The 15,782-nt window shown below is 35.5% G+C and overlaps 1 protein-coding gene across 7 annotated transcripts in view; it reads left to right on the plus strand.

Moving 5' to 3' along the window:
* LOC136032192 (lysosomal alpha-mannosidase-like) overlaps positions 1-15,782 on the plus strand; it is a 459,508-nt gene that overhangs the window by 388,197 nt on the left and 55,529 nt on the right. For 6 of the 7 annotated variants that reach the window (XM_065712394.1, XM_065712397.1, XM_065712393.1 and 3 more), the window contains one exon: positions 1,016-1,289. In XM_065712394.1, the coding sequence (XP_065568466.1) occupies positions 1,016-1,289 (274 nt within the window). Of the gene's footprint in view, positions 1-1,015; positions 1,290-15,560; positions 15,759-15,782 lie in introns of those variants that run through there. The other variant, XM_065712399.1, reaches the window with a different exon arrangement.

Consider the following 15,782-nt stretch of genomic DNA (forward strand, 5'->3'; position numbering starts at 1 on the left):
GTATCAGAAAAACCCTACTGTAAAAGTTCCAAGCTCCTATCTATAAAAATGTAGAATTTTATATTTTTTGCGAGAAGACAAATGACGAATGCGTGTTTATTTGTTTGTTTGTTTGTTTTTTGTTTTTTTTTTCTTTTTCCCAGGGGTGATCGTGTCGACCCAGTGGTCCTAGAATTTTGCGAGAGGGTTCATTCGAACGGAACAGAAAAACGGAAAAAAATTGGAGGGCACCTAGGCCCCCTCCCACGCTCACTTTTTTCCCAAAGTCGTCGAGTGAAAATTCTGAGATAGCCATTTTATTCAACATAGTCAAAAAACCTTATGACTATGTCTTTGGGGACGACTTACTCCCCCACTTCCCTGTTGGAGGGGCTGCAAGTTACAAAATTTAACCAGTGTTTGCATTTAGTAATGGTTATTGGGAAGTGTACAGACGTTTTCAGGGGAATTTGTGCAAGACTCCAATAAAAAGTATGTAATCGAGTACGACATTATTTTGTTCTAGTTCAGTTTCCAAGCGTTGCAGTAATTAACATACAGCAGTCGATGCCTACTGAAATCAAAGATGAAAGTAAAACAAAAAAAGGAGATTCACAAAAAGAAAATAATCCAAAATAATGAAGTGTAATATTTTTAGAAACCAGACTAGTCTGAGTAAAAAAAACAATGTAATCCATGGCGAAATACACAGAAATCCTTAGAACTGGTAATAACATGATCTGGGAAGGTCGATCTTGCTACTAGTCCATGAATGATAGGCCTAGTTTAAAAATTATACCTGTCAAAATTCACCATGAAATTATCAGACAAATTCTTCAATGTAGTCTCATGAACTACATCAAACATCAAAAAAAGTTTGCAAGAAATAGGTAGTCCTAGACGGACTAAATATTCGTTCTGCAATATTGGATTCACAGTACCATATACAGTAACATTTCAATACTCTAAGCCTAGCTTTACTTTGTTTTCATTTTTTCTTCTAGTTCGATTATTTACTCTATTCTTTGTTTCATAGGGACGGTGTTGGTAAAGAGGTTGTATCACGATTCACGACGGACCTTCACTCCAAAAGTATATTTTTTACTGACAGTAACGGAAGGCAAATAGTAAAAAGAAAAAGAGATTTTCGTCCGACATGGAAATTGAATGTGACAGAACCCACATCTGGAAATTATTACCCTCTTAATTCGTTCATGTATATTGGAGACTCTTTTGGAAGAAGAATAGGAGTTGTTGTGGATCGTGCAGAAGGGGGGACAAGCCTGAGGGACGGAGAGCTTGAATTAATGGTATTTGGGATTTTAGTTATTCCTTTACTAAAATTCACGATGTATTGGAAATGACAATTTGGCAGGAAAAACAATATTTTGTATTATTATTTTAGACAAACAAGCACTTAAACGAGGCTTTAACATTACGCATAAATTCAAACACCTAGAAGAAACAATAAACCCAAACACTAAACAAACACGAGACTCCATCGACATACAAAATGTTAATTAGTAAATGTAAGGCATCATAGACTCAGCAACCACAAGACACGTCAAATCAACCAACTTTTTTTTTCCAAATTACTCACTTTAACCTAGGGCTTATCAGAAAAATACAACTAGTCACCATGGATTACGGCGCTTTAAATTTCTGACCCAGGCATAGAGTTGTGCCTACCATAGGCTGATAAATATGGTATTAATGGGATAGGTGATAGCGTAAAGAACGAGGTATTGAAGATGGGGCGAACCCCCTCATATAAGTAATAGTTTCTGTTCATTTTAAGTTTTAATATCGCTCCTTGCTTTCAGTTGAAAAAAAAAGTTTTTTGTTTAATTTCTGATGTGTTTTAAATAATGCTGGAAAATCCAGCGCTTTCCTTATCGAAAATTCTCTTTCCACATGAAAGATTCCTCCATGGAAAGATACTCCCACGAAAAACCCTCCCCCGACCCCCCCCCCCATATCCACTAGAAAATTTCCCTCTGAAAACGTCTGTATACTTACCAAGAACCAGTACTATATGTAAACAGTGGGCAAAGTTGATAACTTGCAGCTCTTCCCCTGGGGTCAGTGTAGGATTATCATCCTCAAAGAAATTGTTTTTAGATTTTTTAACTATGCTGAACAAAATGGCTCTCTCAAAACTTTGATCCGGTGATTTTGGAGAAAAATTAGCGTGGTAGGGGGCATAGTTACCCTCCAATTTTTTGGGTCGCTTAAAAAGGGCGCTAGAAATTTTAATTTCCGTTTGAATGAGCCTTTTTGCAACGTTATAGGACCACTGGGTCGATAGGATCACCCAGGGAAAAAAAATAAACTCGCATCTGTGATCTTTCTTCAGACAAAAAAAAATCATATTTTTTTTCAGATAGGAGCTTGAAATCTCTATATTTGGGTTCTCTGATACATTGAGTGTGATAGTGTGATTTTCATTAACATTTTAGGTTTGTTATGGCGTGTTTTCTTCTTTTTTTGAAAATTGGGCAAATTTTCTCATCCTTGTAACTTTTGTTGGGTGAGCCGAAACTTGATGAAACTTATATATTTCAAATCAGCATCAAAATACAATTCTTTTGATGTTTTTATTGATATCAAAACTCCGTTTTTTGGAGTTTCGGTTACTATTGCACTGGGTCGCTCCTTAATTACAGTTCGTTGCCACGAACTGTTTGATAACTGGAAGTTTGGTTGAGATCTTAATGAATGAAGGTAATAATTTTACTTTGTTTCGTAAACACTAATAACCTTGAAGAAATAAGTAGTCATGAATCTTAAGTGAGAAAATTCAACAATAGGCAAATGTCTGCAGCACTTCTACTGTTCCTGTGTTTCTCCAAAGAAAATTGAGTTGTCTGAATCCTATCAGCAAATTAACGCTCGTAAATTATTTCTAACGCAACAAAAATTTCATTGACTGATTATAATTTACGATTGGTTGATTTGAATTTACGAAAATTTCTTGAAATTTTGAAAACCCGATTTTTTTCTGTGGAAAGTCAGGGAATTCCGAAAAACTTGGGTATATTAAAAGCATCGATTGTATGTGCCGAAAGACCTTCAGGCTTTCGGTCAGAAATTTCTACGAAAATTTATGTGATTTTTTAATATGTAGTCTAGATCTTCTATTTATTTGCTTTTACAACAAAGTTTTCATCGTCTAAATCAAGGTGAGAAGAGTTTGAAAAACGCATGCAAAGGAGTGTTCACAAAAGATATATGAGCATCAGATTTTGTTATTCTGTTTTTAATAATTTTAGAGTAGTCCTGTTTAGAAAATTCAGTCCAAAATTGAAACACCGCCAATGCCTAATTAAGTATGTGATAGCCACGGGCTCGTCTATATAATTTCTTTAATCTGGGTCTGATATATAGAAAAGGTAGTATTATAAGTAGTTTTGACACGAATATGTGTGTTGAAAAAAAATTAGGACACTTTAAAAGTATCAATTTACTTTGTTATATAATCTTATCCACATTATTTGATATGAAGAAAAAAAGAAACACAAAAATTTTAAATGGCTTTAACCAATTGTTGTCCTTAACTTTCAAGTTTAAAGGGACATTTCTTTTATCTGTTTTCCCTATAATAAGGAAAATGTAGATTAGAAAAAGAAAATAGTATTTCTAAGTTTGTTATTTAAAAATAGAGGAAGTTGATCTTGATGGTAAGTATATATTACCAGAATCAAGTAATATTTCCTGACCAAATAAAAGTCCTATTATCAAGTATCAACTACGCTGTACGTGACAGATTTACTTTATATTACAGAAAAAAGTAGTCCATTACTTAATCAATGAAGCAGATATTACAGACTTCTCTCCTAGACAAAGTGAGAACAGAATGTTTTCCGGGAAATTAACGGCCATCCTTCTTATAGGTTTTCACAACAAGTTCACACTCAGCAATGGCACAAAATTAGGGAAAGAGATCTTTTGAAATAAAAGCAAATTCTTTATGTGTCCTTCTTTTATCACCTGTTTGTCAGCATGATTAAAAATGTAATAGGGATATTTACTAGAATAAGTTTTGACTTTGTATTCGATTTAATTTTTTAAGTGATAAAATCCTTTGTTAGTTTTTCGTCGATGGTGTTTTTGGTATTGCGAGGAGATGCGCATTGGGGGAGGGAGATTGAAATAAAAGTAGTCTTCAAAGCCATATCCATTCTCGGAAGTAGCAGCCAGGACGAAACAGGCTTATTTCAATTCAATTCAATTCGTTTAATAACAAAAAAACAAAAACAAATCACACACTATAAACTAACTACACCCTAAGAGAGCACTGCCCGTAACGGGTGACAGTATTCATTCAATCATCAAGAATAGAAATATAAGGTAAGAAGAGAAAAGAAGAAGAAGGGAAAAGAAAAGAAAACAAACGTAAATTAATAAAACAAAACATAGAGATTTATCGGTAAAAGAAATTAGGATCCAATTCAATGTTTTCCATTAAGAAGCTTTTAATCTTACTTTTGAACTCTGGTAGGCTATTAGCATTTCTCAAAGTATTTGGCAAATAATTCCATATTTTCGGTCCGGTAAATTTAATTGAAAAACCAGATGACGTGAGACGTCTCGCTTCTGTAACTAGTTGCGATGCATGCCGAGTATCATGTTGGTGAATTTCATCATTCCTTCGAAAAACTGACATAAACGACTCAGGTGCGGTATTTGTGCTTACTTTATATAAAGTTTCGGCAATCTTTTTTTCTCGAAGTCGAGCCACATTTAATATCTTAAGTCTTATTAAAAACGCCTTCACACTCTGACGAGGCTGAAGCTTGCAAATTGCACGTATAGCTTTATTCTGAAGAATTTGAACTTGCTTCCATTCTTACTTATAATTTGAAGCCCAAATTCTTATTCCATATAAAAGATAATGCTTATTATTTTTCTAGTAGCATTGGTGATTTCCTTGGCTATATTATCGCATGCTTGTGATTTCTTTTTTTTCTATATTTAGTGAACCTTTATTTGGTGACACTGAAGGGGGACAGGGTTCCCCACTACTAGCATCACTGTTAAATATAAGAAGAAAGAATAGGGTACTGGAATTAACAGTCCTTACCGGCGGTGCTGATCTCTGTTTTTTGGCCCTTCAGTAAGGAAAACAACCTGTGGAATACAATCCTGTACTTTTGGAAACCCTTCCTATTTGTCTTCCGCAGACATCTCTAGGTACCTGATTAGAGCTGGGTTGACTCTGGCTGAGCTCACAGAGTCTAGCCACTTACCCATCTTCCAAACGAAATAACCAACGATGCCATGACTCGAACATCTATCTTCACGGGCAAAAGATTTCAAGTGCATTGAGCTAACCACTTTGCTAACCACTGTTGGTGCAATGTTACTTAGAACACCATCGGGCTCATTATATTTCAGTCCTTTTAGTTCTGCCTTTAACTCTTCTTCGCAAAATAAATCTTCTTTCGGTTCCACATTGTCACGAACTTTTTTTATTCTCTTAATGAATTTAGCATGGTTTTACACATTATTAAAATGTACTGCCCGTCTCTTTTTAACTTCTTCATCTTCACTAATTGAGACTCAGTTTCACTGGAACAAGTTAGTACAGCCAATCTAAATTAATTTTAGGTGTTACCTCAATCAAATTGCAATAGTTTTCATTTTGGTATCATTCCAAGCGGAAAAATTCTCTACTAACTTACAGAAATTCAGCCAAAATCGGTCGAGTCGAAATTGACGGTTTTTCGTCTTTTCTTCTAAAATAACAACTTTGGAAAAAGTTAATTTGCACTTTTAAAAAGTAACTGATAGAAAAACCTGGTATCTAGATCATGAATATGTACTCAGTGCAGTGTTTTGACCGTCCCTGAGTTTTTTGACACATCCTCCCCTACACAAACAGACGCGCGAGATAAAGTGTGCATTAATGTAAGTTGGGTATTTCACGAAGTCGGATCCACGCAGAGAAAATGTACTATGCTGAAATGATATGAAAAAGTCATGTCCTAGTATCCTGCATATTTGGTACTCCCCCACCCCAACGCACACCCAATCAGATAAATGGTTTCACTGACAGTTCAAATTGTCCTGCATCTGCAATGTTCTTCAACGATCTTGGTGAGAAGCTATTTAATAGATGCGGTGATGCAAGAGAACGATCTGATCCATTTTGTCGACATTCGAGTTTGAAAAAACGTGTAAGTATTGCGCTTACTGATAAATTTTCGCTTTTCGTCAACTTTTTAGTCACACTCAAGATTCAAAGTAGTTTTTGTTAAGTTGAAATCGGAGTATAGCTAAATAGTGACAGGACATGATGAGTAGGTTTTACTATGAGTTATCAAAAGTAAGGATACATTCTATTGTCAATAAATACTGCTTCTCTACTGAAATGACTGAGATGTACGGGGGATAACTGCAACTTTATAATTATAAGGACGGGACGACAAGAAAGTCCTGCGAAGCTGTTAAAAGCACCTGAAGAGACTTCATAGTTCATAGTATAAAGTGATCAGCTTCTAATGCACATGAAATCTGGTTTTACATAGGGTAGGTTGGGTTTGAACAGGACATGGGTTGAACCGTTACTCAGACGCCATTTGTTGAAAAGCTCTACAGAAATTAGTAAGAGTGTCATCTACCCTTCATGTCTCAGGAAAGAATTTCTAGTTTAGGTGATTGATCCTTTCAAAAGTTAAACTGTAAAAAATCTTTAGATAGTTTTTTTTTTCTGGCACCTTGAACATTTTCGACATGCTTCCTTACCTCGCAGCTGCTGGCCACAACAACTACACCAAGTGGACGAGGCTCTACCTACAGCAGATGAACAGACTTGAACATAAAAGCCCAACACTTTCCGAGTTTTGTGAAAAAGGCTTACACGTTGTGAGAAGATCGGACATATTTTGAGCCGCTTTGTTTACGGATTTGGTAGTAGAACAAGAAATGATGAAAAGTCTGAAAACGGCAACCGGATTGACTAAAGGTAGAGGATTGATGGAAGTACAGAGAGGTCAATGGGTAATGGGATGTCCAGCCTGTGTTCACATTAATCTTCTGATGCAAGAAGTGATGGATGTTTCGTATCACACGAGTGAACGCCAAGAGTTTGTGTGTTGTAACACACAAATTGTTATCAACTTTGTCGCGCAGTCGTCTCCTTTGATGGACCATTCGTTGAAACCGAAAAATCAGGCAGTCCTTACAACGGTAAAGCCAAAAATGGGGGAGAAATACACCGTTTAGATCCTTCATTGCTGTTTCAGCGTCTTCTAAACATATCGAAAAGACTGAATATGGACGAAGAATCTTCATTTAAATATAAACTTTTCTCCTATCCTGCGTCCCTTTTCGATGATTCTAGCACTTTCGAAATCCAAATAAACCAGAGCTAGCACAAAATATCAAGCGACTTTCAGAAATTTATACTGTTAGGGAAAAGCATAGTCTGAATTGCACCTACGTCTTAGACGTCATCAACATCAAGTTCTTTTTCACAAAGATATAACACGCATTATTAACAGTTTAGTAGCTGGTATTTAACAATAAGTTAATCATGTACTAGAGAACGTCAAGTTAACTAACTATTTGTTGTTTTGGCCACCTTTTTCTACTTAAAATACACCCTAAGTTCTTCGGTTTAGATACGACTAAATTGTCAAACAAATTGTTACATTAAAGGATTCGCTGGGCGAAGAAAGAAACTAATTCGGAGATCTTAGACCGATACTGGAACTTTGTTTCGGCAAAATGTCCAGACACCATTATTGTCTTTGATGTCTACGATATCGCTGCTTCGACAAAAGATATGACTCATCTTAAGCGAAACCGTGCCACTGGACGGGAAGTATTTTTTAGCCCAGAAATGAGACTGACCACCGAAAAGAGGAATTTCACTCGTGCAAAAAGAATAAAGCCCGTTTTGTCAATGTACTCTATGATTATTTACGAGGCAAAGGTCTGAGAACCATCCAAGCTAAAGCTGATGTTGACTTGCTTATTGTGCTTACAGCGGTTGAGTGTACGAAGAATCGGTACACTATAGTTATCGGTGACGATACCGACTTGTTGGTGTTGTTACTTTATCATTTCATTTCTGAGCATCATAAAATCTACCTGTACAGTCAGCCCGAGCCATTGTAAAGAACACTGGTTCTTAAACCTGCGAACTGATTCCTTTTGATCACATAATTCCTGGCTGCAACACAACTTCCCATATACATAGACTTGCCAAAGGGATTGCGCTTAAACAGCTGAGAGAGAACGAACAGTTTAGGAAAAATACTTGAACGTTTTCTAGAATTGTTTTTTTTTCAAAAGAAGAGATTAAAGTAGTTGGAGAGGCTACCCTTTCTATATCGTATGGTGGAAAATCTACTAACAATTTTGACAGTTACAACCACCGAGTCTCTCAACAGAAAGTAGCACCATCTACAATTTTGTTCCATCCCAAGATCTACCTCCTACTTCAGCAACAGCAAAATTTCACTGTTTTCGAACATATCGATAAGTACAAGATCGGATTGGGCTTCAGAGCCCTACCCTTGATCCTGAGAATTGGGGATGGAGACTTAAGAGCGTCATTCTATACCCTATCCTTCCGTATCTTCTGGCGGCACCAAAGAAAATTCTCACCGTCATGAAGTGTGGCTGTAAGGAATCCTGTGATTGTGACCAATGCAGCTGTCATTGACATCTCATGGAATGCGACGTTGCATGCAAAATCTTTCAAAGGGACTAGTTTTTCTACTGCTCAGGTCCAAATCAAAGTTAAAGAAGACGTGTGATTTATTAAATAAATGTGATGAAGCTCCAATCCTTTTACAAATTCAAATTATCTGTGATTTTTCGTTCAAATTAATATCAATTATTTAGCTAGTTATGAGTGATTGCTTATTGGTTATTAAGAATTCGGGGTGGTAACTTTTAGGGTGGAGGGGGGGGCTAAATTGACATAGACATTACTTATTTTCTTCAATAGCAATCCAGGTTTTTCGTGTATGAATTCAACTTCGCGTAACGTAGCTCTCAGACCAATATTGACGCTTGATTTATGGACAGGAGGGGGGGGGGAGAACTGAACATAAGCGTTCAAAACAAAAAACTGCATATTCTTGGTCTACGTGCCAGATTATCCTAGTGCCCATTAAGTAAACGTGTGAATTAAGTTGTTTTTAAAAAGTCGTCATTTAGAAGAAAAGACGAAAAACGGTCAATTTTGCCAATTTTATCCGATTTTAGCCAATTTTTTTATATATTGTAGAAAATCTTTTTCCGGTTCGAATGGTACCAAAATCAAAACTATTACAATTTGTTTAAGGTCAAACTTTAAATTGAATGTATTAATATACAGTCCTGAAGTCCCGAATGACTTCGTCCTATTTCTTAGCATGGCCATGTAATATTTTACTGCTATGCGCTCTGGCCATAATTCTACCAGGAATCCTGTCTTTTTTATTTTTGAATATAACATTATTAAATAAAAAAAATTCAACTGAAAGTAAGGAGTAACATTAAAACTTAAAATGAATAGAAATTGTCACGCATATGAGGGAGAGGGTCTCCCTCCTCAATACCTCGCTATTCATGCTAAAGACACCACAAACCGAGACACCACACGTGCAGCTTTCAGAATTAGGTATTTAGCTCCGGCTATTTGGAATGATATCCCAGCTGGCATTAGGGAGGTGGAACATATTGGGTTGTTTAAAGTAAAATTAAAAAAAAAACATTTATTGGGAGTGGGGAGCTAATTCTTTTTTTTTCTTTTTTTATAATTATTGTTAGCCTTTATTTATGTATATTCTGGTATTAAGGAGTAATTGAGTGAGAGTGTTTTGTCCTTCTTTAAATTCTGTTTTTGTTTTTTTTTTATTATTATTAAATTAGGTTGAGAATCAGAGGATTGCAGCCGTCCAACATCAGGCTCTTTGAGCCTTCCCCAGGGCGGTTGTGTGTATTTATAGCTTTTGTAATTTAGTAGTTAATAAAGAGAGTTCACATTTATTCAATCGACTTGTTTTTCTGGAGTCCTTCTTGAAGAACTGGGACAAACAGGTATTGAAGTATTGAGGAGGGGGCAACCCCGCTTAGATACGTAATATTTTATTTTAAATTTTAATTTTAATGTTGCTCTGTGCTTTCAGTTGTAAAAGCTTGCTATTTGTATTTATTTTCGACCTTTAATAAATAATGCCGGGAAATCCGGCTTCCCCTCCACAAAAAAAATCCTCTAGATAATTCAATCCGAGTAAAAATTTACCCCGGACAATTGCCATTAACATCTCCACCTATAAAATTGATTCAGCAAATAGAAAATAAGACAAATAATAAAAAAAGAACGTATAGGAATTCTGGCGAATTCCACTAGAGCAAAATTTCCCCTGAAAAGCTTACCCTTTGGGAACTTCATTCCTCAGATAAACTCTGTCCGTGGAAAATCCCCAGCAGAAAATCCCCCCCGTCCAAAAAAAATATCCATACCTCCCAAAAGCAAATACTTTACGTAAACGATGGACAAACTTCATAACTTAAAGAACTTCCCCTAGATTTATGGGGAGAATGCTACCTCGAATGACATAGTTACTAGACCTTTCAACTATGCTTGACAAAGTGGCTTTCTAAATTTTTTTGTACCAAAATACTTTGATGAAAAACGGGCGTGGTAGGGGGGAGGCTAGCTACCCTCAAATTCTATTGGTCACTCAGAAGTGCACAAGAGCTTTTTAATTTCCGTTAGAATGGTCCCTCTCCCAATATTCTTGGACCATTGCTTTTATACAATAACCCCTGGGAAGAAGACAAATAAACACGAATCCGTGATCGTTGTTATGAGAATAAAACGAAAATTCGACGTTTTTGATGGTTGTAGGGTTCTCTGACACGCTGAATGTGGTTTTGTAATTTTAATTCAGATTCATTGATTTTTATGGGGTGTTTCCCCAATTTTTTTGAAAATCAAGTAAATTTTCTCGGGCTCAGAACTTTCGATGAGTAAAATTAAATGAATCTTATATATTGGGAATTAGTATAATAAACCGATTCTTTTCATATATCTATTGACATCAAAATCCTGTTTTTTTTAGAGTTTCGGTTACTATTGAACTGTGTCTTTCCTTACTTACAGCTAGTTACTACGAACTGTTTGAAAATCCATTTGAGTCACTGCTATCTCAGTCAGTTATTTCAACAGGGAGTAATACCCTATCTCTGCTTCAGAGCACAGACATATCCCATCATTCCGAATGCACACACATCCCATCATTCCGAGCACACACATATCCCATTGTGCTATGTATGAAATCAGGTCTGTCGAGCATCTGCATTAATGTAGTCATTTTCGGTTGATAAGGAAATATTCGGAACCATTATTATCTGAGTTTCCTTTGCCAAGTATGTTGTTCAATAATTGTTGTGAGTTTGAAGTGACATGATGTCTAATTAACGAAGTCTTGATATGGATTCTAATATATAATTGAAAGAGATCTTTTTGTACTCCAATGGTATCGAGCTGATTATTGATTATTGATTAAATTAAAAAAAAGTTTTTTAAATGAAAGTAAGGAGCGACATTAAAACTTAAAACGAACAGAAATTACTCCGTATATGAAAGGGGCTTTTCCTTCTCAACGCCCCGCTCTTTACGCTAAAGTTTGACTCTTTCTCTTAACTCTGCATTTTAAAACAGTAAAAAACTTTAGCGTAAAGAGCGGGGCGTTGAGAAGGAAAAGCCCCTTTCATATACGGAGTAATATCTGTTCGTTTTAAGTTTTAATGTCGCTCCTTACTTTCATTTAAAAAACTTGTTTTTTTTTATTTAATTTATGAACGTTTTTGAATCAATGCATGTTTCGATTTTGGCTCTCCGCAGAGGAATAATTAAAACGAAATTTGTATATTTATTTTTTGGCTAAATGGCTTTCTCATAATTTCGATCGAATGATTTTGAGAAAAAAAGAGCGGGGGAGGAAGCCTAGTTGCCCTCCGATTTTCGGTTAATTAAAAAGGCAACTAGAACTTTTGATTTTTTACGAATCTTTTTATAAGTAAAAGATATACGTAACTTATAAATTAGCTTACGTAAAGAACTTTTGTATTCTCATGTTTTTATTACATATATTAGGGGGTTCGCCCCCTCGTCAGTACCTCGCTCTTTACACTAAAGCTTAAATTTTGTCCCAATTCATTAAGAATGACCCCTGAATCACAAAAGCCGCAGAATAAATATTTGAAATTACTAAAAATACTTTAGCGTAAAGAGCGAGGTATTAGGAGGAGGTGAGCCTCTCATATGGGTAATAATTTCTGTTCGTTTTAAGTTTTAATGCTGCTGCTTATTTCCAACTGAAAAAAAAACTTTTTCATATTTATTTTTTCATTGTTTTTTTTTAAGTAATGCTAGTAATTCCCGCGCTCCCTTCATGGAAATTTTCTTTCCCCATGACAAATTCCTCGATGGAAAGCTCCCTCAGCATATCCCCCTCTTCTCAACCCCTGCCTCCAACCAAAAAATCCTCCTGAAAACGCCTGTACACTTCCCAATAACCATTACTATATGTAAGCACTGGTCAAAGTTTTGAACTTGTAACCCCTCCCACGGGGACTGTGGGGGAGTAAGTCGTCCCCAAAGACATAGTTATAAGGTTTTTGGACTACGCTGAATAAAATGGCTATCTCAGAATTCTGATCCGTTGACTTTGGGAAAATAATTAGCGTGGGAGGGGGCCTAGGTGCCCTCCAATTTTTCGGTCACTTAAAAAGGGCACTAGAACTTTTCATTTCCGTTAGAATGAGCCCTCTCGCAACATTCTAGGACAGCTGGGTCGATACGATCACCCCTGGAAAAAAAAAACAAAAAAAACAACAAACAAACAAATAAACACGCATCTGTGATCTGCCTTCTGGCAAAAAATATAAAATTCCACATTTTTGTAGATAGGAGCTTGAAACTTCTACAGTAGGGTTCTCTGATACGCTGAATCTGATGGTGTGATTTTCGTTAAGATTCTATGACTTTTAGCGGGTGTTTCCCCCTATTTTCTAAAATAACGCAAATTTTCTCAGGCTCGTAACTTTTGATGGGTAAGACTAAACTTGATGAAACTTATATATTTAAAATCAGCATTAAGATGCGATTCTTTTGATGTAACTATTGGCATAAAAATTCCATTTTTTAGAGTTTTGGTTACTATTGAGCCGGGTCGCTCCTTACTACAGTTCGTTACCACGAACTGTTTGATTATGACTACATCCGGCAGGGTATCATTATTGTAATGTAATGGCCCTGAACACATCAGTTTTCCATTAATGAATTTGCGCATGAGTTTGGGCCCCAACATTATCATCTCATTTTTATGAAATTTATGTTTTTTTGGGATTTTTTTTTACTTAGAATTTTCTTGGGACATAGAATTTTCTTGGGACTTCGAATTATTTTGGAACATATAATTTTTGGACTTAGGAATTTTTTGGGTTCTTGTAATTATTTTGGGACGCCGAGAATCTCCTAATATGTTTCCGAGAATTTCTAGGATGATGCGTTATTCGGTATTGCGTAATCATTCATGTTGTCAGTGAAACAATACAATACATCGTGTGACAGCCCTCAAATCTGGTCTTTTGAGATACGGATACTATGGCAGCGAATGATCCGGTGCACTATTGGAGTTGCTCACACCTTTTTTGGCATCATTCCAAGAATATGCATTCCGATTTTCGAGAATTTCATGGCATGTTTCTAACAATTTTTAGATAGTACCTTTAGAGTTCTTATACATTTTGAATTTCATTGTCTAATTTCTATCAGGATTAGGATCTTTCGGGGAGAGTTTTATTCCTGTTTCTAAAGTTTTGCAAACTTGTAAGAGCTAATAGAAATTAATGAGCAATTTTAAAATGAATACATTTTGCATATTAAGAATCAGCATGAAAAATAAATTTCGCTGTTAAACATTTTGTACCGTAATTAAAGTACTCAACGACAATGTCATGTCAGTTATGTTATATGGTAGCAAGTGCTGGAAATTCAATGTAAATATAGAAGAAAGACCCACAGCGTTCGAAAGTATCCGCTTGAGGCAAAAACTCAACATCGGATGACAGTAAAATGTCGGTAAAGCTGAGATCTTTCGGAGAACCGGTCAACTGCTTATTTCTGAAGTGGTGTAGAAAAAAAGATGGAGTTTTCTTGGAAAGAATCTTTGAATTCAGGAGACATGAGTCTTGCACCAACTGTAGAAGCTATGTGGGTGTCGCCAGAGCGACCATACGAAATGATGGCCTAGGTGAAACAAAATACTAACTAAGAAAGTAGATTTTCTCTCATGTCAGTTTCTTGTATCCTCTTGATTAGTTATCAGAGAACATTCCAGAGAAAGAAAGTAAGAAAAACAACTGAAACATATTTTCAGGTTTTATTCCATAAAATTCTTCAAACGGTCTATTGGATTAGCCTCGAGGGAATCCTTCATCAGTGCTCCTGCTGTTTCCTGGTTCCTTAAACTAATACAATCATCCAGATATCTGACGATATATTCAGAATGCTGAATCATAATTATTTGAGCAGTTTGTTTCTTATTCCTTCGTTTTTCATGTAATATCTGTATCGTTTTGGGCTTTTCAAAAAAAAAATGTAAACCTTAATGGTAGATTTCTCACCATTGCTTTATCAAATAATATGAAAGACTTAGGAAATGCTATAGAAAAAAAACTGTTTCTTTTGCATCGGGAAATCAGTTTTCTCATTTTTCCAGTATTTTTTATTTGTCTACTGGAGTCCGTGTTTGCTCTTTTTCTGTTTTCTATCTTAGAAACTAAAATTATTTGTTATGTATCTACAGAAAGATCAATTTATTTAGCTAATGGACAGTGTATACATGAAACATAAACTATAAAAAGAGCAAAGAAAGCAAGCCATTTATTTATCTATTCTAGAAACTTGGGAGGAAATAGCTTATTATATTTTAATTAATTTGAACTCAACAATTTGGGATAAAAATAACTATTGTTTACTAATAATCAAGCAAGTTCTAGAATGAGACAAATTATTTTCAAAGCAAGTGTCATTGCTTTTAAATGTTGCAGAGAAACTTTGTCATTTTTAGCGGTTAGACGATCAAAATTTATTCTTTTTATTCTTTTTTATTTTTTTTAGTGGGGTTTTTGAAAAACAGCAATAAAATGAGCAAATTATATGGAAAATATAAAGAGATCATAAAGCTCACGTTTTTAGCGGTTAGACGATCAAAATTTATTCTTTTTATTTTTTTTTTTTTTTAGTGGGGTTTTTGAAAAACCCCAATAAAATGAGCAAATTATATGGAAAATATAAAGAGATCATAAAGCCCAAATTTTTAGCGGTTAGACGATCAAAATTTATTCTTTGTTGAATGAATTTTTAAAATATTTTTTAAATAGTAATGGATTGCTAAGGCTAACGATTAGGCCAGCTTAAAATTTTGAAAACCCCCCACTAAAATGAGCAAATTATATGGAAAATATAAAGAGATCATAAAGCTCAAAGATTTTGAGGAGGGTCTGGGGCCGACAACTTTCTCCCCACGGCTTGCGTGACCACCTTTAATTCCTTTTGTGTATTATAGATTCATAGAAGACTTCTCTTCGATGATGCATTTGGTGTAGGTGAAGCGTTGAATGAAACGGAATTCGGAGAAGGTCTTGTAGTCAGAGGTACTAATTATCTAATGGGAAATTTCAGCTCTTCTGCACTGCGAAACCCCCCACTAAAACGAGCAAATTATATGGAAAATTTAAAGAGATCATAAAGCTCAAAGGTTTTGAGGAGGGTCTGGGGCCGACAACTT

Source organism: Artemia franciscana, chromosome 10, assembly GCF_032884065.1.
Source record: "Artemia franciscana chromosome 10, ASM3288406v1, whole genome shotgun sequence".
In the NCBI taxonomy this organism is placed as follows: Eukaryota; Metazoa; Arthropoda; class Branchiopoda; order Anostraca; family Artemiidae; genus Artemia; species Artemia franciscana.